Below are 24,419 nucleotides of genomic sequence, written 5' to 3' on the forward strand. Positions count from 1 at the left end.
AAAGAGAATCAAGAAGACAAGGGGAAGGCAGCGCCCATTTCTTCAGAGAGATATAAAAATGCCGGAAATAAATTTATTTTTAATTAAGATTATATTTATTTAAAAAAATTATTGTTTGAGTGCTTGTTTAAAAAAGAAAATTTATGAAATTGTATTTTATATTGTAATTATTATATGATATTTCATAATTCATTTTGATTCTATGAGAATTTGGATAAAACTGTTGTGCAAACTACTTGAATTAAGGGTATAAAAATCTTTTATCCAGTGGAAAGCCACCTAAAATCTATTTTCGAATTCTCTAGACAAAGAATTAACAAAAATAAATTACATCCCGCGTCGAATGAAAATTAATTGAATTTCTTTTATTTCAATCAATTAAATCATATTTTTTTATTAAATCAAAAGAAATTAAAGTAAATATTGAATTGAATTTTGAGTGATCAAACGATTAATTTTCTACACTTAATTTTTTATTTCTTGAGGTTAGCTCCATCCATCTACAGCCTTTTCTCAATATTATATATTAGCTATTTTATGTGCTCTAATTTCTTTTGTATTTAATTATGTTTTATTCCATTATAAATTTTATAATATTAAGAAAACAATAATTTATATCATTATTACATTAATTATATCCTTTTTGAATTATTTTCTCATAATAAATTTTAGTCTATGCATAGTAATAATGCTATTATTATTTATTATTTTATTTAGTCAATGCGGAAGAAAACTTTAGAATTACTATTACCAAATTCGGATTAGTCACAAATGAGAAACTTATTTTGATAAGAGAAAACTCAAAAAACACCCACTGCAGTATTACCATGGGGAACCCAATTTTGATCTTAATTTTGATGCGCAATGATTGGGAGTTGATGAGGAGTTGATCGGAGGCCCTCATGAAGGCTGTCATCGCCGGTAACGGCGGGAATCGCCGAAAAGTATCGCCGCGCGACACCGAATCCCGTTACTCGCCACTCCCCTCGATCCAGGCCTTCATCACGCGAACTACAGCCACAGGAGTGTTGGTCTTGTTGAGCTCTTGAGGTTAGAGCTCTCACTAGTCGGTAACGATGGCCATTTGGCCGGAAAACGGGAAGGAGAGGGAGGCGGCGCTGTGATCGCGCTACGAAGAAAGGAGAGGAAAATTTGGATTTTTCTCTCCTAAACCCAAAAAGATATTTATGCCTTGATTTGGTCCAATTCGAGTTTGGTCCGATTCAATAGAAAATTTTAGATTTTTTAACCTATTTTTACTGGTTTGTGATTTATTTTAATCGGTGTAAATTAGGTTTTAGAATATTTCTGCAATCTACTCAATAATAATAATAATAATAATAATAATAATAATAATAATTGAGTTTAAGACAATTAATTTAAATAGTTGTCTTACTATTTATTTATTATTTTATTTTCATTTATTTATTTTTAATAGATTTAATATTTAAAGCTCAATATTTGTTCTTGAAAATTTTAGAAAGTTCTCGACTAGAATTTTCGATAACATATTTTTGAGCTAGAGCTCAACTTTGCGATTTTAGACTTTGAATATAATTATTAACACTTGTAATCTATGAGATCGAAAATTTGAATTTTTAATTTAATTAAAATTAAAAAATTTTGAAAATAAAAATTACTATATGTTTCAGTTTTATAACAAATTAATATATTAAAGTGTCTCTTCAATAGAATTAATTCTATATCTATATAAACATTGTTAAGTAACATGGGACCAGCTACGGCCTTTCAGCCAACCCATCCTCCATGGTTGGGCAGCATATTTTTTACTCAAAAAAAATAACAATATTTAAACATTAATAATATGGACAAATTAAATTTGTTTCTTTTACACTGTAGAAGGAAAAACAAAATTAAATTCGTTTCTTTTACACTACAGAAGGAAAAACAAGGTGAGAATCAGAGAGAACGCTTAAACACCCCAGTCATTATAATACCATTCCAGCTCTTGATCTTTTGTTCTGCTGCAGAAAAATGATTGCTGCAAACAGCAGATCTCCAAATACTATAATCACATCCAACGGAGAAACTCGATAAAAATAAGTGTAAGCATCATAAAGATTATACAAATGGGGTAGCAACTGGAGGAATGTATTTCCCATATAGAATGAACAAGCAAGAACATTCTCTTTAGAGTTGCTGAGAAAGTTTAGCAGAATTTGTGGCAGAAGAAACCCATCTGAGATCACTTCACCATAGGTTTTTAACTCAAGCCTATCATTAACTATAAAACCAATTAAGGCCTCAAAACCATAAATTGCTATAAGAAGTAATGAAGTATTCTTCTCAACCAGCTTCATTCCCTTATGTCTTTCATCTCTAACTCTTGCTAGCCAAGTTATCCGCAGAAGACGAAATTGGAAGGCGAAAGCTACTGTTTTCAGTAAGTTTATGGTCACTTCATTTACCTGAAGAAATCCATCTTGCAAGAAAAATGAGCTCAAGTTCATTACAAAAGGCATAAGGTAGCCTAAAGTAAGTATTATAAGCATAACGATTGAAATCAAAGGAAGCATTTCAGGCCGCCTTTTTAGATGCAAGTGTTGCAATACTGCAAAGAAACTAGCAAGTGTGCAAGAGATAATAGCTATGGCAATCTCCATATCCATCCTCCAAATGAACTGTCTTGCTTGGATTATGTTATAGCCAGTTGAATATGCTTCTAAAGGTTCAAAGTAAAAAGGATCAGATTTTTCGCGCAGGCTTTCAATAATTCCCTTAATGTAACCTTCCTTTTTGATTTCTTCCAATGGAGAGAATTGAAATTTCAGAAGAATTTCACAATCCAAGGACTTCCCCGTATCTGTCTGATTATCAAACACGAGATTTCTGCAGCCTACCATACACAAGCCCCCTGATTTTTCATTATAGACTCCTTCAGCAGAAATTTCTACTTCATTTAAAAGTGAAGTACTAGTAAAAAGAGAAATGCCTTCTCCTATTTTTATATCAGGCATCACTGAAAGTCCTATTTTATAGCTCATATTGACGGTACTGTTGAACTTTGCATCATCTGCAGAATTTGCAGATACTTCATCTAAAAGCTTCTTATAAAACTGACCACCAACATTAAAAGGTAGTGCATAACCCGAAGCGATTTTTCCGTGAGAATTACTAACTGACATGTCAAATCTCATATGAATCGAATTCCCAATTGGGTATTTCACCTGAGAACTTTTAACTAATTCTGTTTTAAGGCATAGTTGCCTTACCCTTTCCATTTGAGTGTACTCATACTTCAATTCAGGAATATCAACTACCCGATTCTCTGAATTTCGAAACAGGATTCTGTCAAAGAAACCAAAATCATTCACTGTTTTATCAGTCCACATTTCACCTGCTACATTACTAGTCTCTCCGATCGATAATGCAGAAGAAAAAATCAAGCTTAACCTTGTCGAACAATCTGCAACACGAGCATCAGCCAAAGATCCAACAACATCCAAGAACCTACAAGCAACAACAGAAAGTTTTGTCTCGTTCCAATATCCTTCTCCTACCAATGTTGTGTTTGGATAAAAAGGCTGGTAAAACCCACTAGAGCTGCTCTTAGTAAACTCTACTAGAACTCGCAATTTTCTTTCTTTATTCAAACATCCAAATCCATTAATGAATACAATATTAGGGAATCCTAAGTCAGAATCACCGAAAGGGCTGCAATTTTTCGCAGAACCACAATTAGTTGCATATTGCAAATTAAATCCATTAGGTGGCCACCATCCTTCATTGCAGAAACTAAAAGGTTAATTCTTGACTTCATAATCAAATTCTTCAGGAATCAAACTGTACTCATAATTCATTTGAGGAAGAAACAAGATTGATATTGGTTCAAAGCAATAAGAATCCAAACATTCAAAAGTTCCTCTAATCAAACTCTTAACGCTACTTGAATTCTTCACGTTTTCCAGCTTAAGAACAGCTTTAAAATCAAGAAAACTACTAGTTGAAGCAACCATACAAAGTTTACCTGAAGATTCTGACCAAAACCCTTCAAGAAAGAGACTTACCAATTCTCTCCCCATTTTAGGACTTCCACTTGTGAGGTTGGTCTCATATTTATATATGTATGGGAATGGAAAAATAAAATCCGCTTCAACTCTTGAGTATACCTTTAGTATCAGTATAATATGAATTTCGAGTGCGAAAAACGAACGATTTTGAGAAAATGGAAGATTTTTGCTTGAAAATTTCATTGCCACCTCCATAACCAGTTTGGAAATGGCCTAGTGGGAATAATGGTGGATCAGTGTTTAGCTTTGGAGGAGAGTCTTTTACTACTAAAGAGCAATGATCAGAATAAGAGAGTTGGCTTGCATAGGACACAACAGAGTTTAAAGAAGAGAAAGACAATAGAAGAAGGAAATACGTGAAAGAATTAATTAAGATGAGCATAGTTTTCTTGATAGTATGAATATGAAAGAAGAACTCGTGATTATGTTCTATAGTGGAGAAGAATTGTTCTAAAGCTTGATTTATCATTTAATTGTCAAATTATGCCGGCTGAATTTTGATGATAAAAAAAAATAAATTGATGGATACATACACTAAGTTGGAGGAGTTCTCTCTCTTGCAACTACAATAATGGCCGGCTTGGAACTCCTCCCGTGTAGTGACAAAAGGTTAGTGGAAACTCCAAAGCTCAATGAAAAATAGTCGGAGTTAAGTATAGTTTAACTCTTCAAACATGTGTTTTCATTTTTACCGGAATTAAAATCGCTTGCCACCTCAACTAACACCTTGTTGGTTAATAAAAATCCATTGTTAATGTAAGGACCAAAAATTAAATGATTGAACAACTAACTAGACAGTATTTGATAAAACTATAAATATAAATAATTCTTGAATATTAATTAAAAAAATATTAAATGATTCTTTTAGTTTATCTTGAATTTGCTCAACATTTTGATCCTCTAATTAAAGTACTACTTTAAAGAAAGTTAACGAGCAGGCAGCTGCAAAAGGCTTCAATGTCAATAAAACAAGTTATTGTAAAATATAAACACTGAATCCTGTACCATCTTAGTTAAGTAAATAATTAATTACATAAGATTTTATACCATCCATCTTCCTCTCCATATCTATACCTCTATACAATTTGAAAAGTATGTTTAAAGCATCCTCTCCATAACTGAATTTGAACTTTTCGTTATGAATTAGAGGCCTATATTTCCAAGTAAGAAATGTTAAGACGCTTTGCGTCATGTCTCAAAATTGACTACTCACCAAGAACTCATTCATATTGCAGCTAAAGGCAGATTATTGGCTCGAGTATTCCCTCCTTTTGCTAAATTTTGAAAATACTCGGTGTCCTTGATTCCAATTTCCGAAAATGCTTTCAAAAGCAGATCAACACATCCTGGTAAAGAGTCCTTAAAACCCTTTGAGCAGCTCTTGTCGCCCTCGTCAACATCCTGAACCCCACCTTTGACCAAACACCCCACCTGAGCACCATCCATGTATGCTTTACATGCCACCAGAATGTTATTAGCGTGCTTGTGGAAATGGCCCAAAACAAAGTCCTCAAAATGCTGTGTTCAACCACAGTTTTCAATTATTTAGTTTTGTATCCAGAGATAACAAAAAAACCAAGTCAATTAAGCATTCTCAGAATACACAAATCCAGCAAATGCAAATAACAAATGCAACACTTTGCTCCAAGATAATCATAGATGCATCAAAATTCTAAGTCTATTCATGACAATTGGTTACCATTGGAATTGGTCAGTTAGCTTCTAATTTCGGGAAAAAAATTGTGCTTCGAAAGTCGACATACATAGAATTTTTTAAGGGAATATTTATGGTAATATTCTTTGTTTAAGCTTAACTTACAAGGTTTTGAATTGCAGTGGTGGTCATGGTTGAGTACATGTCAGTGTATTTCAGCCAAAATGTAACAGACACGGTTGGCGCAATTGTGCTTATTTAGAAAAATGACAATATATGCCAATGTACCATAGGTGTCATTGACAAATTGCCCATGTCACTTTAATTTGTCTTAATATGTCTTCACAAGATGATTATTCAAATAAAAAGAGAACAAGTTAAGCTGGTTAGTGGATTTTTCTTTTTCATATTTCCAATAATGTGGGTTAACTAATGACAACTCAAAAGCTAGAATGAATGATTAAAAACAGACGTGCCTTTTGTGGCCTCCTCATTGTGTAAACCATTGTCCTCAGTGATAACATAAATGTATTTTCATTGTACTGCTGTGATTGCATTTCACCATTTGGTGACCCACTCAAATATTCATATCCTGGCTCATTGAAAAAGGGCTTTTGATTCAATATCAATGCTTGTATAGAGACTAGTACTTGTAACACAGTCGAAACACCAGGAAGCCACTTCTCATTCTTGTTCCCATGCCAGGTGCCAAGAAGGCTGAGGCATACCTTCCCACAACTGTACAAATTCGGGTTGAGTCGAAGGCCGCCAGAATGATAGTAGACATGCAACACAAAGAGTTCATAAACTGTGAGACCAAAAATTTACACAAGCTTCATTCATAATCATACACCGATTCAACCACATACCGGTGCTTCGTTGGGATAACTGCTAGGGAAGAAAACATCAAAGAAGAAAAGGCCATCATGGTAGGGAGTACCCTCTGCTCCGATAATTACAGCCCTCAATAGGTCCATCCTTGATTCATAAACCCTAACAAATATAGTATCTGTTGACATAACATAACAAATTTTCTCAGAAAATAGTTGAGCAGAAAAAAGGACACAAGATCCATGGAAAATGTATGCGTAGTACTTACCTGGCAAATCATTCTCCAGAATTCTCCATTCCTCCTGAATTCTCTTTGCCCAATTCTTGGGCGGCTGGGGAGAATGAAAAAACATAACACTAAAATTACAAAGGAATATGAGATCAGAAAGCATAAAAGAAATGAATTGCTGCTTCTAAATTAGTTACCTGCTTAACTGAAGTAGCTTTAGAATTATAATGATGATCTGAATGATCTTCCACAGTATCAAAATGCTTAAAAAGTTGGTACTTCCTTAGAATATCACCTTTATTCACATTTTTTGGAGTTCTGGCAACACCATCTTCAGAAAGAATAGGTGCAGCATGCAATGGCTTATGGAATTTTTGGTAACTTGCAGGGTTAGTGTGTGTAGATTTGAATTTGGATGTGAACCAAGACATTGACGGACCTACTACAGAAGGTTGATTCAAACCATCCATATTTTCTGGAAAACGAGGAAAAAACAGATTATTTGAACCACCTTGGTGATTTGTACCAGGTTGATTCAAACTATCCATATTTTCTGGAAAACTAGGAAAAAACAGATCATTTGTACCACCTTGGTCATTTATACCGAATGAAGTATAATTTCCTAAAGACACAACACTATGAGGAATTTCCACTCTTTTCAGTCGATATTCGGAATTATAATTAGTTGAACTACTTGAAACAAATGGGATCTTTTTCGTCTGGAGATTTGTGGGAGCTGTACTACTCCCACCATGTTGCATAGCAGTTGGCTCCTCCTTATTTGAGACAGTTTGCGGAAATGACCAATGAGAAGATAGGTCTGCTCCAGAAGCATGACTCAGAGTCTGCAGGGATTTGGAAACGCGAACTACTCACTGAAGCCTGCTTCTCACCAACATCAGCAGGTTTTGATGACCATGGACCAAGAGTATTCTTATGTTGTTGGTTTCCAAAAGAAACACTTTCATTAGCAGTAGTCTTTTTCCTTTGAACAGAATCCAGTAAGCAAGGAATAGGAGCCTCCACACCAGGAGGAATATCCACATTATCAAAATGAGCTTGTATATATGCATATTCATCAAAATCTGTGAAGTCATCGGAAATGTCAATATAATTGTCCCAATATGCCAAGCCAGAACCAACACCATCTTTGCTGATTGTCTTATGTGATCCTGGAGCAGAGCTTTTAGGTTGAAAGAACAGATAATTGGCCTTAGCATCCTAGAGAAAAAGAAAACATAAAATAAAGACAAAATTGAAGCAGACGAAACACATCTAAAGAAGAAAACTATTTGATGCACATAATACCTTTAGTTGATTGTAACCATCAGAATTATGTCCTACAGCTTTCCCTTTACAGTTTGTGTCAGCTTTCGCATCAAGAATCATGACATCAGGGCAATCTTCATCATTTTCAACATCTATTACTTCATGCAGTATAACCTACAAGAAATTGTTTCTTCAGAATTTACAGCTTCTGGACGACAAAATAAGATCTGCTGCAAGGGCAGATTTCTTAAACTGGCACCAAGGGTGCAAGGCATGACTCCCAGCGCCGATGCCATTCCAAATTTTTAGGCAAGGTGCATTCAATTAGGCATGAGACTATGTTCTTAGTGTTTGATTTATCAAATTGATTTAACTCTCAACATTCTAGATGAGATATGACACCATCAACAAGTTGCTTTTCACCAGAAAAGGAGTACTAAATGAACCATTCGTGGCCTACACTGAACCAGGTATTGCTCTATTGTAAGAGCACAGCAAAGCTATTCCTAACGTTCTCCAATTCTCTTCTCCCTCTCCCTCACATTTTTTTTTTTTTTTTTTGGTTCTGCTTTCTTCAATCCCTTTTCTCTCTCTCTCTGTCTAACAGCCTCTCGCGATTTTATCAAAATTTTTCTTTTCTTTCTTTGACACAAATGATTTTAACACTTTTCTCTCCCCATTATATCTCCTTCTACTCTTCTACCCACTCCTATTTGTCAACAATTTTCTTTTACTTAATCTCTTCATTCATTAACAAAATTACATTGACTATCACTTTCAAGATTAAAACATAATATTGTGATAAGAAGTGTGTTTACATAGAAAACTAAGTTTGCAGGCATTTCAGAATAAATTTCTGCGAATCCTCAGAGAGAGTCTGAGGAATTTTAGGCAGTATACCTTCTCCAATCTGATACCATATCGTCCAAGGTTCTAAACCATAGTACGGATGGTTTTTTGTTAACATCTCCAAGACCGTGCAGCCAAGACTCCATATATCAGCTTGGAATCCATTCCATCCTTGTCTCTTCAAATTAATGACCTCAGGAGCGCACCAGGCTGGAGTCCCTCTACCTGACTTGCGAAGAGTCTTCAAGTCAGTTACCTTTGCTAATCCAAAATCAGCAATTTTCACGACTCCATTCTCATTCAACAGTAAGTTTGCACATTTAACGTCCCCATGCACAACATCTTGCTCATGGAGATACTCCAAACCTTTCAGTATCTGTTTGGTGTAGTAGGACACTTGGGAATCATTAAGGGGAAACTCTCGATAAACTTTATCAATGGAGCCCCCATTTACAAACTCAAGAAAAACGTAGAGATCTGTTTCGTCCCTTTTTGTGCCAAAATATTCAACTATATTTTCATGACGTAGGTGACATAATAAATCAATCTCACGCTCAATTGAGCTGACTTTTTGTGCATCAGTAAGTGGAACTTTCTTCGCAGCAAAAAGGAACCCTTGAGGATCATCCATTCCTTTATAGACTTCTCCAAATGACCCACTCCCCAACATTGAGCCCCTTTGCCAATTCTGAATATCACGACCCAGTATTTTGACCTGCCAAGTATTCAACATGCTTTCTACATGAGTGCTAAAACTTCCAAACTCATCCCAACTCAGTAGATTAAGTTCTTGCAAATTGAATAGTGATTAGAATTGATGTGAGAAAACTGGTCTTCAACTTATTAGAGTAAGTTCTTGCAAGTTGAAGATGAATTGAGCACTTTTGGCACTATTGTTGAAAGTAATAGGACTAACATTTCTGCTATTGTTAGGCACTGACCAGTACTATTGTTAAGAATCCCAAATTGAATAAATAACCATCTATGAAAAACATACAAGGGTGGAAAGTTGTCTAGCTAATTGGTTATTACTAATATTTTAATATTGGTTGGCCCAAGCTTAAGAACCCTTCTAAAATTGTAATATGGTACCATAGCATTGGTTGAAGTCCAGTTTTGTCACCTTAGTACCAATCACAATTTAACAATAACAAAACTTAAACTAGGAAAACTATAGAAGGGCTAAGAGACCCAAAACCTACAAAGTCTAGGTTGAAGTCCAGTTTTGTCACATTAGTACTAATCACAATTTAACAATAACAAGACTAAAACTAGGAAAACTATAGAATGGCTGGAGAGACCCAAGCCCTGCAAAGTGTTATGCAACAGAAAGCTAGAATATACATAGGGAAAAGCCCCTACCCTTTGGTAATAAGACAATAGAGGATCAGCATCAGCTTCCTTCTTCCTTTTGCCATTAGTACTGTCTGCACTATGATTAGATCTCCAGGGTCCATGCAACTCTTTATTAATGTCTTCAATCTCTAAACCTCCAACACGCCTCAATTCTTCGATTGACACACCAAAAACATTCAAAAAGCCACTTGAGAAACATGATACCTGCTTGTAGATAACAGTGGAAAGTTCAAGAACCTTGCTGTATCACAAATTCCCTTGAAAAGAATCTCAAGTCTTGTGAATTATTGAACTTACCAGGCTCTTACTATCCAAAGATGAAACCTTAAAGGGCGATAGCAACTCAGGATCCAATGTGACACCTACTCTCACTTTATATATCAAAGCTAATGCAATCACTTCTCCAGCAAATTTCACACATTCACGGTGAAAGAATTGTGGGATGAGCTCTGTTTATGCACATGTATATATGAAAGAAATGGTATTAATTCCATTATATACTAGTGTCATTATTTCAGTAATATCGTATTCAGAAAAAGCAAGTTTGGAAATTTACCGTGGTTCAGATAGAACCTCGTAGGATCATTTGGACGTGCCAGGAAAAGGGGATTTTCTGAGTTGAATATAGCTCTACTGGACTTACACAACCAATCCTTCAAAACTTGAGGATCTGTAAGTTCCTCATTCACGAAAACTCCCAACAGATTAGCGAGTAGATTGTTTTGAGACCAATCAAAAACCTTCTTAATCGTCTTCACATCAGGTTCTTTTACTTGAGGTATCATCAACAAGGCTAAATGCATCCTGGATTCAGAATAAGTCACATCATTATGCTTAAGAAGCCACCTATAGTCATAATCATCTGTTCTACCAGCGCATCAAAGAATCAGTACTCGTATTGAAACCTTCGTCTTCTTTAATACGTCCCAAAATTCCTCGTTTGCATCCTCAAAAATTTTAGATATGAAATTCAGTTCTTCTAAAATGGCAAGATACAGAGACCATTCAGGTCGGACATTTTCTTTGCCACTATAGTCTATTTGAAGTGCTTCAAGCAGGTGCTCCATTTTTTTCAACAATTTACGAAATACACAATTTAGAGAATCGATTTTCCCATCATAAATAAAGTTAATAGCTGGAATAGGAGAAGGGTTCAATTTTTGAATCAAGTGACAGAAAAGGCATGAAAATACCTTGAAGTCCTTAAAATCATTCAAAAACGACTCTGCATTCTCGTTGCTTGAAGATGAAGTGTTGCACGAATCTAAATCCCGTACCAACCTGTCTTGCAAATCTTCAACGACATCTCTTCTATTTTTAGCACCCTCCACTGCTAAAGCATTAACTTTGCTAAAATTAGAATATATAATTGTTAACCAGAATATTTTGATGCAAACAGATAAATACTTGTTTGGTTATTTTACAGCTATGTCAATTGAAGCAACTAAGTCTGTACAGTCTACATCATTTGATAGCTCCAGTCCAACAGCATCATTTGGAAGTTACGAAACAGCCACACCAATAGAGAGTTTTGAACCTCTTATAATGTTTAAAAAACAGCAATTCACATATGTAGAAACAGACTGTGAGTGATTCTGCACCAGATGAGGAATTGATAAACAACTCAACAGAGGAGGATATCGTGTGTCAATCGAAGAATTGAGGCGTGTTGGAGGTTTAGAGATTGAAGACATTAATAAAGAGTTGCATAGACCCCGGAGATCTAATCATAGTGCAGACAGTACTAATGGCAAAAGGAAGAAGGAAGCTGATGCCGATCCTCTATTGTCTTATTACCAAGGGGTAAGGGCTTTTCCCTATGTATATTCCAGCTTTCTGTTGCATAACACTTTGTGGGGTTTGGGTCTCTCCAGCCATTCTATAGTTTTCCTAGTTTATGTTTTGTTATTGTTAAATTGTGATTAGTACTAATGTGACAAAAGGCAGTAACACTCCGCCTGGCATTCCAGTGGGGAAGACCTATGTGGGGAACCTTTTGAGTGGCTCAAAACATTAACACATGCACACATCTCATAAATAGAAAATCTCCTGCTACTTGTCCTTTTTTGCCGCTGGCGCTACCTTTCTATTTATGAGAAAAACTGGACTTCAACCTACACTTCGTAGGTTTTGGGTCTCTTCAGCCCTTCTATAGTTTTCCTAGTTTAAGTTTTGTTATTGTTAAATTGTGATTGGTACTAATGTGACAAAACTGGACTTCAACCAATGTCATGATACCATATTACAATTTTTAGTGGGGTTCTTGATCTTGGGCCAACAAATATTAAAATGTTAGTACTAACCAATTAACTAGGCAACTTTCCACCCTTGTATGTTTTTCATGGATGCGGTGTTTATTCAATTTGGGATTCTTAACAATAGTACTGCTCACTGCCCACCAATAGCAGAAATGTTAGTCCTATTACTTTCAACAATAGTGCCAAAAGTGCTCAATTCATCTTCAACTTGCAAGAACTTACTCCAGTAAGTTGAAGACCAGTTTTCTCACATCAGTACTAATCACTATTCAACTTGCAAGAACTTAATCTATTGAGTTGAGATGAGTTTAGAAGTTTTAGCACTAATGCAGAAAGCATGTTGAATACTTGGCAGGTCAAAATACTGGATAAGAAGTTGCAATATCTAGGTTTATATTTCAGTGCCATCAACTAATGAAGAAGGATTGGGAAGTTCATGTTGTTCTGCTTCCGATCTGAAATTTCTCTTTGATGTTGAGTCTAGGTACTTAGAGTTAGTATTGAGAGCCGACTCCCAATTCTCCCCAGATGCATCTCCATTGATGAACCAATCCACAACCATTATCATGACTTCATTCACTGTCAAGCTAAACTTGGTCTTCGGTTTTCACTTGCGGAAAGCGAGCATAAGTAATAGGAACTTGCTAGGCTTTTGCATTGCAATCATATCATGTAAAGTATACATGTAGACATAATATACACAGGCTATCTAATTAGTTACAGGCACAGGGCTCTCGATTGAAACTCTGGTTCACACTCCGATGACTCTCCTTCTGCAACCCGACTATCATCCTGTAGTGAATGTTAATAATGGCAGACAATCTTACAGCATTGCGGTGAATTCAATATAAATTCTAGTAAAGAAAGAGGGGTTGCAAGTATGCAATACCTTAGAATTTGTTAACTTCATTTCATGAAAATTACACCCAAATGCACCATCCCAATAAAGAATTTTTGCTCCACATCCTGGTGCATCCACTGACCCAACAGCCTCTTCATCAACCAAAACTGCTGTAATATAATTGGTTCCTGTCTTGTTCTCTGGCACCTGTAACCAGATAATAATTAGCATAACAAATAAAATATACTCCCAACATTTAATGTACTCGATGGATCAAGAGTGGTAGAATTTGAAATCGAAGTATACCTCATACATTGCTTCTGTAAGAATATTTTATAAGATAGCTCTCAATCCTCGGGCACCGGTGTTCTTAGCCATTGCTTTCTTGGCAATTGATCTCAACGAATTCTCAGGAAAATGTAGTGACCTGAAAGATTATAGAGATGACAAGCAAACCATAATTGGCCCCATATATCAGCATCAATTATTACACGTAAAAGGAGAAGAGAGCAGAAAGGTTTCCCATGCATAGCAAGGAACAAAAACTTACATTATTCATATTGAACATCTTCTTGTACTGTTTACAGAGAGATTTTTTGGCTCCATAAGGACCTATGGAACAACAAAAATTGCATCATATCTTGTCAGTTTCCTTCAAAAAAAACTGACTCATTAACTTGAAATTGCAAGTTTCTCTACCTGCAACATGCCCATCAAGTGGAAGAAGCATTATCACCCCATTAAATAACACAAAAGATATAATTCTACATGAATCAGGAAACAGAACCACCACAACAATCATCAAAGAAAAAGGAAAAAATATGGCATCAAAGAGGTGGAAAATACCTGAACCAGTTGGTCCTCATTCAATGCTAATTTATAAATTCAGTAGAAAATACCCTTCATTTGGAATAAAACCATGATCTAGTACAAGGAAGAACACAAATAAATAAATAAACCAAAGTTTTGATTTACTTGTTGAAAGGACCAATTAAAATACAGCACAGGCATAAGAAACTCCAGGACTTTCAGGTTACCTTAACAATTGTTTGATCATAGAGAAGTGGCAACAATTCTGGAAGAAGTCCTTTAATAAGGTTAGGCTTCTTATGTGCAAATGTACTTGAGGCCAAAACAGCTGCACGCCTGACATGCTGCACATAATATACGAAAATAGCTGTCAGGTTGAAGACCCAATCAACCCACCTCAAAGCATTATTGAATCTTGTTATGATTGTTATGATTAGCTGTTGTTAGCTGTCATTAGTTGTACTTAGCTGTGTTATGATTAGCTGCTGTAGCTGTGTTATGATTAGATGCTGTAGCTGTGTTATGATTAGATGCTGTGGCTGTGTTATGATTAGCTGTTGTAGCTGTGTTATGATTAGCTGTTGTTGCTGTGTTATTATTAGCTGTTATTAGCTGTAATTAGCTGTCATAAATTGTACATATGTAGTACTATTTATATCCCCAATTCTGGAGGGAATATCAGAGTGAATTTTCCTCTCATTCTTCTTCTTTTTCACATGGTATCAGAGCCAAAGAAGGGCTGATTTCTGCTTCTTCACTTTCTGCCTCTGTATTTTCCGCATTCTCTGCACTTTCTGCTTCTATATTTTCTGCATTTCTCTGCACTTTCTGCCCCTGCACTTTCTGCTTCTATATTTTCTGCATTTCCTGCACTTTCTGCCTCTGTATTTTCTGCCTCTGCGCTCTCTGCAAAGGGCCTGAATACATTCTCTCTTCTATAGTCATAGCCACTATCCCAGGCCTGCCCTTCTCCGACAACCTTCCTCTTCACTGTTCTGCTACTGAATATGGCTGAATCAGGTCTAATCAAGTCTCTTCTTCCTAATTCTACTGGTATTACTACTGTAAAACTTCAAGGCAGTAGCAATTACATTTCTTGGTTCAATTCTATTGAGCTATGGTTCTTAGGCCAAGGATATGATGATCATCTTATGAAGAATGCTATTGATATCGTTGCAACCGATAGGACAGCATTGATTCGAATTGATGCTCAGTTGTGTAGCCTATTATGGCATACTCTTGATCCCAAATTACTTCCTCTTTTTCAGTCCTGTAAAACCTGTTGTAAGGTCTGGACAAAAGCCAAAACATTGTATACCAATGATATACAACGAATTTATAATGTTGTCTCTAATATTGTCCATTTGCAGCAAAATCAAATGGATATGGCTAGTTACATTGGGCAAGTTGAGACATTGAAAGATGAGTTTGTTTCCATTATGCCTTTCACAGAGAATATTGCTGAACAAGAAAAACAAAGAGACAAGTTTTTTATGGTCTTGGCTCTAATCGGCCTTCGACCCGATCTTAGCTCTGTTCGAGATCAAATTTTGACTGGTTCCTTTGTTCCTACCTTAGAAGATATCTCTGCTCGACTTCTTCGTATTTCCACCACTCCAGCTGCACCTCCTAACATTGAAGCTTCTGCTTTGGCCATCCAGAATAGTAATCAAAGATGGAAAGGTAATAGGTATAAGGTTCACTGCACTTATTGTGATAAACCAGGACATACTCGTGAAACCTGTTGGAAATTACATGGTAAACCGTCTCAGAATCAATCGGCTGGTACTGGACGACCTGCAGCTTATATGGTTCAGAGTAATGGAGCTGGAATTCTTCCTTTGCCTGGTACATCAAGCAAATGCATCACTCTGACAGGATCACAATATGAAGAATATGCCCAATTCCAAGCAGCCAAACAACAAGCTCAACAACAGTCATCTAGTCTACAGCACTCTAGCACTTCAATTGCTTGTTTGTCTCAGTCCTCAACCGGTACTCCTTGGATACTTGATTCCGGCGCTTCCGATCACATTTCTGGTAATGAAACATTGTTCTCTACTCTCATTCCTACTCTAGACTCATCCACAGTCACCTTAGCTAATGGTTCCAAAACTACAGTTAAAGGCATTGGGACCGTTCAGCTTATTCCATCAATAACTTTACAATCTGTCTTATACACCCCTGACTGTCCTTATAATTTAATTTCTGTTAGCAAAATCACCGAACAGCTTAATTGCATTGTCATTTTCATAGCTAACTATGGTGTTGTGCAGGATCGGCGTACGGGGAAGACGATTGGAATAGGATATAAGTCACATGGCTTGTATTACATATCCCCTCTGAAAGCCACTATTACATTAGCTTCTACTGCTTCCGCTGAGCTTCTACACAATCGTTTTGGTCATCCTAGTCTTCTTAAACTTAAACATTTAGTTCCTAGCTTATCTTCATTAAGTGTTTTGGAATGTGAATCTTGTCAACTTGGAAAACAATCTCGTGTTTCATTTCCTAAGATTGTCAATAATAAAGCTTTGGCTATGTTTGATATTGTTCATTCAGACATTTGGGGTCCTAGTCGTGTTAGTACAATTCTGGGATTTAATTATTTTGTTACCTTTATTGATGACTATTCTCGTTGTACATGGGTGTTTTTAATGAAAAGTCGTTCTGAACTATTCTCTATCTTTCAAAAATTCTGTGCTGAAATTCGAACTCAATTTGGTGTTTTCATAAAAACATTACGTAGTGATAATGCTCGGGAATATTTTTCTCAGCAATTTAATGAGTTTATGTCTTCTCAGGGTATTCTCCATCAATCTTCTTGTGCTTATACACCCCAACAGAATGGAATTGCCGAAAGAAAGAATCGTCATCTTATTGAAACAGCACGAACATTACTTCTTCATAATCAAGTCCCACTTCATTTCTGGGGAGATGCAGTACATACTGCTTGTTTTCTTATTAACAGGATGCCTTCTTCTGTTTTACAGAGTCAAAGCCCTCATTCTGTTTTGTTTCCCAAACAGGACCCCTTTCATCTGCCACTTCGTGTTTTTGGGAGTACTTGTTTTGTTCACGATCATACCCCTGGCAGGGACAAGCTTCAACCAAAGTCCATTAAGTGCATTTTCTTAGGATATCCTCGTTTTCAGAAAGGGTACAAGTGTTATGACCCAATCTCTTCCAAGTTCTTTATCTCCGCTGACGTTTCTTTCTTTGAAACTACCCCTTATTTTTCTAAACAGCCGGAGCTTGAACAATCTGTTTCCAATGTTCTCCCCTTTACTATTCTTCCTCCTTCAGCTCCATCTCGCCCTCTTCAGGTCTATTCTCGTCGTCCTACTACTAACCCTGTTTTGAATGCAGATATACAGCCTAGTGACTCATCTCCTATTCCGATTTCATCTCCTGCACCGATCGTGCCAAACACAGAGGCAGACAATGCTCCCATTGCCCTTCGCAAAGGTATTCGCTCCACTCGTAATTCTCATCCTATTTACAATTTTTTGAGCTATCACCGTTTATCTCCTTCATATTATGCCTTTATCTCCACATTGTCTACTGTTTCTATCCCTAAGAGTGTCAGTGAAGCACTTAACCATCCTGGTTGGTCTGCTGCTATGACTGAGGAGATGACTGCTTTGCATAATAATGGTACATGGGAACTTGTTTCTTTGCCTCCTGGGAAGAGCACTGTTGGCTGTCGATGGGTTTACACGGTTAAAATTGGACCAGATGGTAAAATTGATAGGTTAAAAGCTAGGCTTGTGGCAAAGGGGTACACACAAGTTTATGGCCTTGATTATAGTGATACTTTTTCCCCTGTGGCCAAAATAGCCTATGTTCGTCTTCTTCTTTTTTTAGCAGCTATCTATCAATGGCCCCTTCATCAACTTGACATCAAAAATGCTTTCTTGCATGGGGAATTGACCGAGGAAGTATATATGGAGCAACCTCATGGTTTTGTTGCTCAGGGGGAGTCTGGTTTGGTATGTCGACTACGTCGATCTCTCTATGGCTTGAAACAATCTCCACGTGCATGGTTTGGAAGATTTAGTTCTGTTGTCCAGAAATTTGGCATGCGTCGAAGTGACGTTGATCATTCAGTCTTCTATCGACATGGAAATCATGGGAAATGTACTTATCTAGTTGTTTATGTTGATGATATTGTCATAACTGGCAATGATCATGAAGGGATTTCTCAACTAAAGCAGCATTTATTCAACAACTTTCAAACTAAAGATTTGGGAAAGCTAAAATATTTTCTTGGGATTGAGGTAGCACAGTCCAAGATTGGAGTTGCAATCTCACAAAGAAAGTATGCTCTTGATATACTAGAAGAAACAGGTATGATGAATTGCAAACCTGTGGATACTCCTATGGATCCCAATGTAAAACTTATTCCAGGACAAGGGGAGCCATTTAAAGATCCTGGCAGATATCGGAGGCTTGTTGGAAAATTAAACTATCTTACTATTACACGACCGGATATTTCTTTTGCTGTGAGTGTGGTTAGTCAATTTCTTCAGTCTCCATGTGATAGTCATTGGGATGCAGTTGTTCGCATTCTGAGATATATCAAAGGAACTCCTGGGCAAGGTCTGTTATATGAGAACAAGGGTCATTCAGAAGTGGTTGGCTATTCAGATGCAGATTGGGCAGGTTCTCCCTCTGACAGACGGTCCACTTCTGGTTATTGTATCATGATTGGAGGAAATTTGATATCATGGAAAAGTAAAAAGCAGGATGTTGTGGCTAGGTCAAGCGCAGAAGCAGAGTATCGAGCCATGGCATTAGCCACTTGTGAACTTGTTTGGCTCAAGCAACTTCTTCAAAAATTGAAGTGTGGAGAAATAAAACAGATGACACTGATATGTGACAATCAAGCAGCACTCCATATTGCCTCAAATCCAATGTTTCATGAAAGAACGAAACATATTGAGATCGATTGTCATTTCATCAGACAAAAGATCGAGTCAGGATGCATATCTACTTCCTTTGTCAGTTCGAACGATCAATTGGCAGATATACTGACCAAATCTTTACGAGGACCTCGAATTGAATACATTTGTGGCAAGCTAGGAACATACAACATGTATGCTCCAGCTTGAGGGGGAGTGTTATGATTGTTATGATTAGCTGTTGTTAGCTGTCATTAATTGATAGCTGTGTTATGATTAGCTGCTGTAGCTGTGTTATGATTAGATGCTGTAGCTGTGTTATGATTAGATGCTGTGGCTGTGTTATGATTAGCTGTTGTAGCTGTGTTATGATTAGCTGTTGTTGCTGTGTTATTATTAGCTGTTATTAGCTGTAATTAGCTGTCATAAATTGTACATATGTAGTACTATTTATATCCCCAATTCTGGAGGGAATATCAGAGTGAATTTTCCTCTCATTCTTCTTCTTTTTCACAAATCTAAACCTCACCCGATCATGATCCTTGATGAGCATAAGGAATGATGAAATCTCAGGATATATAATTTCGTCTATCTTCTCTGGCTGTTCAACTATTGAATATTTTACAGCAATGACCATTGTTGCTCTGGTGAATGCAGCTGGACTAGTTGTTCTCACCTTTATGAAAATTAGGGTACAAATCAAACACCATACCCAATAAACACCAAGTACTAAATAAGTACAAAATCCAGTGCGCTAATTTTTTATGGAAAAATACCTTAAGCGCAGCAACAAGTTTTGCAGGTTCTATAAGTGCAATTTTACTGAGGCACTCAGCTACAACATTTCGAACGCCCTCTTCCTCACTCTCACAGTGATTAAATAGCAATTTAAGTATCTTCTCAACACTAGAATCTTGGAACTTTGACTTATCTACAGATTGCCTTACAATAACCTTCATCGTGGAGGAAGTTAGGAATTAAAACAGGTCAGTATTTTTGAACTATAAGATTGAACCCAGCATAGATTCCTAAATCAGAAAACCTACCTCCTTCAGAGAATGAACCAGGAGATACTGTTTCTTCTGCTGATTATCAATCTGATCCAAGATAAAAGGCAGATACTTGGATAGATTACCAACAGCAATATTGCCAAGAGCATAGGAAGCAGCAGACTTTATCTCTTCAAATGGAGATTGGAAGGACTCAATAATGATAGTTTCTGTAAGTACATGTGAGCTTAAATCCTTCCTTCTCCCAATCTCCCCAAGGCATAGCAAGGCAAGGTGCTGCTTAGCCTAGAGAGCAAACAAGAAAAAGTTTAAGCTCAATTAATACTAATAATAATTATTATAAACATAAAAAAAAATTATCCATCAAGGAAAAGAGAGTAGTTAGAAAAGCATACTAAAGAAACTTACTGAATTGGAACTGCTGTCATCTTTAAGAATGTCAGTCAGCATTTTCACTGTAGAGGAACATTTCTGATCACCTGCAGCAAGGCAGAGAACGGCCACACATTGGGCTATTGAATATAATGCCTGTTTTGCAACACTACCAGACTGGGGAGACGGCTTAGCACTTGAAAGAAGGGAATCCAGCAATGTGTCAAAACTTGTATTTGCAGAATAGACTAATGCAGCAAAGAAATTTCGTAAAGCCTGCAATATCAAACAAAATATAAGCAACTGAGCATTAATTCTATAAGAAAATTATAATAAGTGGCAGTAGCAGATGAAGTACCAAAAGGGCTTGACCCTGTAACAACGAGCTTTTGATTAATGTTAGGGCATGAGAAAGAACTTTATTTCTAACAGCCAAGCCAACATTTGGGCTGGATCTCCTGTCAGCCATCAAAGTGCAACAAAGTTCCAGAGCAGGAGCTGTCATGTGCAAATCCGAATCACTGAAATACAAGCCAAACAAGAGAAGCATTAAGAATAACATAATAATTAATCATACATCACTTCAAAGGTCACCATGAGAATGAAATGAAAAATAATGAACCTTATCAAAGTTGAAAGTTCAACAATAATAACTTCATATGCAGATGAACCAATCTGATCACCATAAGCAACAATTAGGGAATTTAGTGTCCCAAGTGTTGCCTGCCTTAGAGCCCGATTAGCCTATTTTCCAAAACAATCAGAGGTCAATATTGGGCTTATATTGCTCATCAATTTTTGACAGCAAGTAAACAAACTCCACACCTTCCGCAGAAATGCTGTTAACTCAGCAATTACATGCTCCAAAACACAAGATAGATCGACCCGAAGAGGAGAAGAAGCAATGACAGCAAAAACCTGAATTCAGAAATTCAAAAGGTATAAGTAATCATACACTATGATGACCGACACATGTTAAATTCATTAAACAAATAACAGTAACAAACAGATGAGAAGGCTTAGTTAAGAGACATTGCAGTTAGAAAAGCATAGGTAAAACAAACTGACCTTTACAGCAGCGAGTCGTGTTATTTCATTGCCCATCCGGTCAACAAGTACAGGAAGGCATGCAGGTAATTCTGCTCTGAGGTTATCACCAAATGTTGAAATGACAAGTCCCATGCAAGAAATAGCACGTTCCTTGACTTCCTGGAGAAAAAGAAGCCAGTGAATTTTAGCAAGGAAATGCCTGACTGAGGCACTATGCATATAAGATAGAAAGCAGAAAGCCAATAACACTCACCTGGTCTTGGTCTTGGTTTGTCAAGCGAGACATTATGGCATTATATATTGGATGAACGTAAGGTTTGAAGTCAAAACCCAATCCCTACATCAGAAGACCATTTCATGTCATCGGAAATAATCTAACAAGATTTTGAACAACAAGGAGGCCACTCAATAATCTAACCTGAATATTTGGACGTACAACACGAACAAGTTCGCCACATACTCTTAATGCCTCAGCTGCTACCTTAGAGTACCGCTCTCCAACTGCTGATAAAACAGGACTAGAAAGAGCCTGCATGAACAGCATTTGTAATGTCATTGATCCAACCATCAACATCATTTCACTCATGCATAAAATAATTAGAGATACTGCATGATATGAATTCAATACGACTTAAGATTAAGATATGCACTTCCAACTAAAAGAAATTACTCAAGAGAAAGAGACAGAGAAACCACCTCCTCCTCCCTAACTCAAAAAAAAAAAAAAAAAAAAAAAAGGAATTAAAAAAGAAAAAAGAAAAAAAAATAGAAGTTGGTAGCTTGTGATAGCATCCGAAGATTTTATTCCTCCATCAACATAATATTTGTGCTTTCTATCTATCAGAGGAGAATAACAGAAAAAAATTAAAAATCAAACTCTAGCTTTCTGGCTTTCGTCGTGTGAGCACAGCTCAAAAAGTCAATTTGTTGTTCTCAAACACCAAAGTAATTTTCTAAACCTCCAACAAGTACATAAAAAAATTGATAACCCTAGTGCAAAGATTTTTTTCCTATTCTAGAAAGAACTGGCTGAGGGTCCCATTATCAGAAGACAACACAGCTTTTAAGGCAAGCTACACCAAAAAAAACCCAGTAAGAGGCATATGCGAATGCCATTAGAAGGCTCAATCAGCAGCCATAATTTCTTCCTGATAGACATGGGCAATTCTAAATTTCTAATCATCCACTATTGTTGCAGGAATCCAATTAACCACACACAACCAAACTGGTCATTCAGCTCCACACATCCTCTTTTAGCAACATCAACAGCGCACTTGCTTTTCACTTCAAATCATAATACGACAAGTACCAACTCCCAAGTTATCTCCAAATCCATAGTAATAACATCACAGTCTGTTTACTATAAAAAAGCAAGTCCCAGATCCACAATGGAACTCCCTAATTCATGTACCAGTCAAGTCGACAGTCAAGTTCAACACCCCCCGCCCCCACACACACACCCCAATGCGGCAACACTCACAGAGGATCTCAGAGAACCATAGTTTTAGCACCAGTATTAATTCTCTCCCAATTCCGCTGGCGATGCTCACAATGAAATCCTACGCCCTCAAAGTGATTCCTAATCAACCTAGAGCATTGCAATTCGATCTCCCAACATGACAAAGCCAGCATCATATCAATAATCACAGTGCCATGACCATAGGAACCAACAAGCTACATCAAAGACCAACACCGAGTAAGCAATCAAATGATAGACTCACTTGTTAGAGTATTCCAAGCAGCCAAAACCTTGAGTCTCAAGGAAAAAAGAGTGGGAAGGGGGGAAGCAATCCCAAGCCCAAAGCACTAACTGCTTTTACAGGCTCTAGAAAAGCAGCCCAAAGAATGTACTGCATCCACTTGGCAATCCTACTTCAGATCAGATTCCATAAGCAGCTTAATTTAAATCCCAACCCTCACGCCAATATATATATATATATATATATATATATATATATATATATATATATATATATATATATATATATATATATAAATAACCAAGATCGACCGATTTAAGTATTTATTATATTTCAAACAAGAAATGATTTATATTATCCAAATTTATATCAAACATATCAACTAAAATAGATCTATTATTTAAATTAATTAATATTTCAAAAATATTTAAATTAATATTATATATTGTAATCAAAATATTATTTTCTCTTAAATTTACAAAAACATGAATATAATTCATATGGTACTTAGCGTTGTAGCACAAAGTTTCCCTTGTTTATCAAGTGCAATGATAAACACCAGGAGGTTATGTGTTTCCAGCTGATATACCAAAGAATTTTAATTTAAACAGTATCTGTTTAAAGATGAACAGTATCCGTTTTAATTTAAACAGTGAATGAACAGTATATGTTTATGAACAAACAAGAACAATATTTCTGATGTGGAAGATCACACGAAGGTGCAACCACAGAGCATACTTATAAATTTACAAACTAATATTTATCAATTAACTCAATCAATTTTAATTATTTGATTTTAATTAAGGTTGAGGGTTCCTGCAACCTTAGCCTGGGATCCCCAGAACTAAGTCAGAATGTGGAGGGAGAAGAGAAGGAAGCCTTTAACAGGGCTTAGTAGTAGCAGTTTATAAATTTAAATAAATAACTTTATTTAAATATGAAATTCAAATTTAAACTTACAAGTTTAAAGTTTACAATCCAGACTTCGAACGTTGAATGCTTACAAAGAACTCTTAGGGGAGAGGATGAGAGAGTTTAGAATATTTGGTTATTCAAGCTTATGCCTTCACAAGAGGAAAGGCTCCCTTTAAATAACATAGAAAAGAATCTTTACTATGCTTCTTTTACTGTAGATGAACAGTTCTTGGTCTGCCATCGAATCTTGAATAGTGTTGACCTTTACTGTGGATGAACAGTGAATTGTCTTCCACTTGATTTTACTGTAGCCGTCACATGTTTTGTTTTTACCTGGAGA

The 24,419-nt window shown here is 36.4% G+C and overlaps 2 protein-coding genes and 2 pseudogenes across 7 annotated transcripts; all 4 read right to left on the reverse strand.

Annotated features, from left to right (window-relative positions):
* Positions 1-1,949: 1,949 nt before the first annotated feature.
* Positions 1,950-4,043, reverse strand: LOC149495284 (uncharacterized). Its single transcript, XM_089722688.1, has 2 exons — positions 3,896-4,043; positions 1,950-3,742 (listed from the first exon to the last, which is right to left on the reverse strand). The coding sequence occupies exons 1-2, from the start codon at positions 4,041-4,043 to the stop codon at positions 1,950-1,952; spliced, it is 1,941 nt and encodes a 646-aa protein (XP_089578814.1).
* Positions 4,044-4,974: 931 nt separating this feature from the next.
* Positions 4,975-13,506, reverse strand: LOC149495285 (uncharacterized; annotated as a pseudogene). The gene is made up of 11 exons (XR_016321315.1): positions 13,367-13,506; positions 11,413-13,269; positions 10,776-11,023; positions 10,517-10,668; positions 10,226-10,423; positions 8,054-8,188; positions 6,943-7,966; positions 6,785-6,848; positions 6,551-6,694; positions 6,162-6,493; positions 4,975-5,549 (listed from the first exon to the last, which is right to left on the reverse strand). The product of XR_016321315.1 is annotated as an uncharacterized LOC149495285 (transcript).
* On the reverse strand, positions 8,246-10,227 carry LOC149495286 (mitogen-activated protein kinase kinase kinase 1 pseudogene; annotated as a pseudogene).
* A 122-nt stretch (positions 13,507-13,628) lies between the features above and the next one.
* LOC149495287 (cullin-associated NEDD8-dissociated protein 1-like) lies at positions 13,629-23,339 on the reverse strand. Of its 5 annotated transcripts, none has more exons than XM_089722887.1 (15): positions 23,186-23,339; positions 21,883-21,993; positions 21,718-21,801; positions 21,483-21,623; positions 21,240-21,332; positions 21,037-21,158; positions 20,773-20,935; positions 20,451-20,690; positions 20,079-20,327; positions 19,809-19,985; positions 19,562-19,708; positions 14,356-14,472; positions 14,165-14,242; positions 13,869-13,930; positions 13,629-13,745 (listed from the first exon to the last, which is right to left on the reverse strand). In XM_089722887.1, exons 3-13 carry the CDS (start codon positions 21,748-21,750, stop codon positions 14,204-14,206), a joined length of 1,521 nt encoding a protein of 506 aa, XP_089579013.1. In that variant the 5' UTR covers positions 21,751-21,801; positions 21,883-21,993; positions 23,186-23,339; the 3' UTR covers positions 13,629-13,745; positions 13,869-13,930; positions 14,165-14,203. The 5 variants fall into 5 exon arrangements, with proteins under 5 accessions (XP_089579013.1, XP_089579014.1, XP_089579011.1 ...); XM_089722888.1 differs by lacking the exon at positions 23,186-23,339 and adding an exon at positions 22,945-23,179; XM_089722885.1 differs by lacking the exon at positions 23,186-23,339 and having other exon boundaries at positions 21,883-23,179.
* Between the last annotated feature and the right edge of the window lie 1,080 nt (positions 23,340-24,419).

The sequence above is a fragment of the Jatropha curcas genome, chromosome 6 (genome assembly GCF_041381405.1).
Source record: "Jatropha curcas cultivar XTBG-Jc1 chromosome 6, XTBG_Jcur_1.0, whole genome shotgun sequence".
NCBI classification, from domain to species: Eukaryota; Viridiplantae; Streptophyta; class Magnoliopsida; order Malpighiales; family Euphorbiaceae; genus Jatropha; species Jatropha curcas.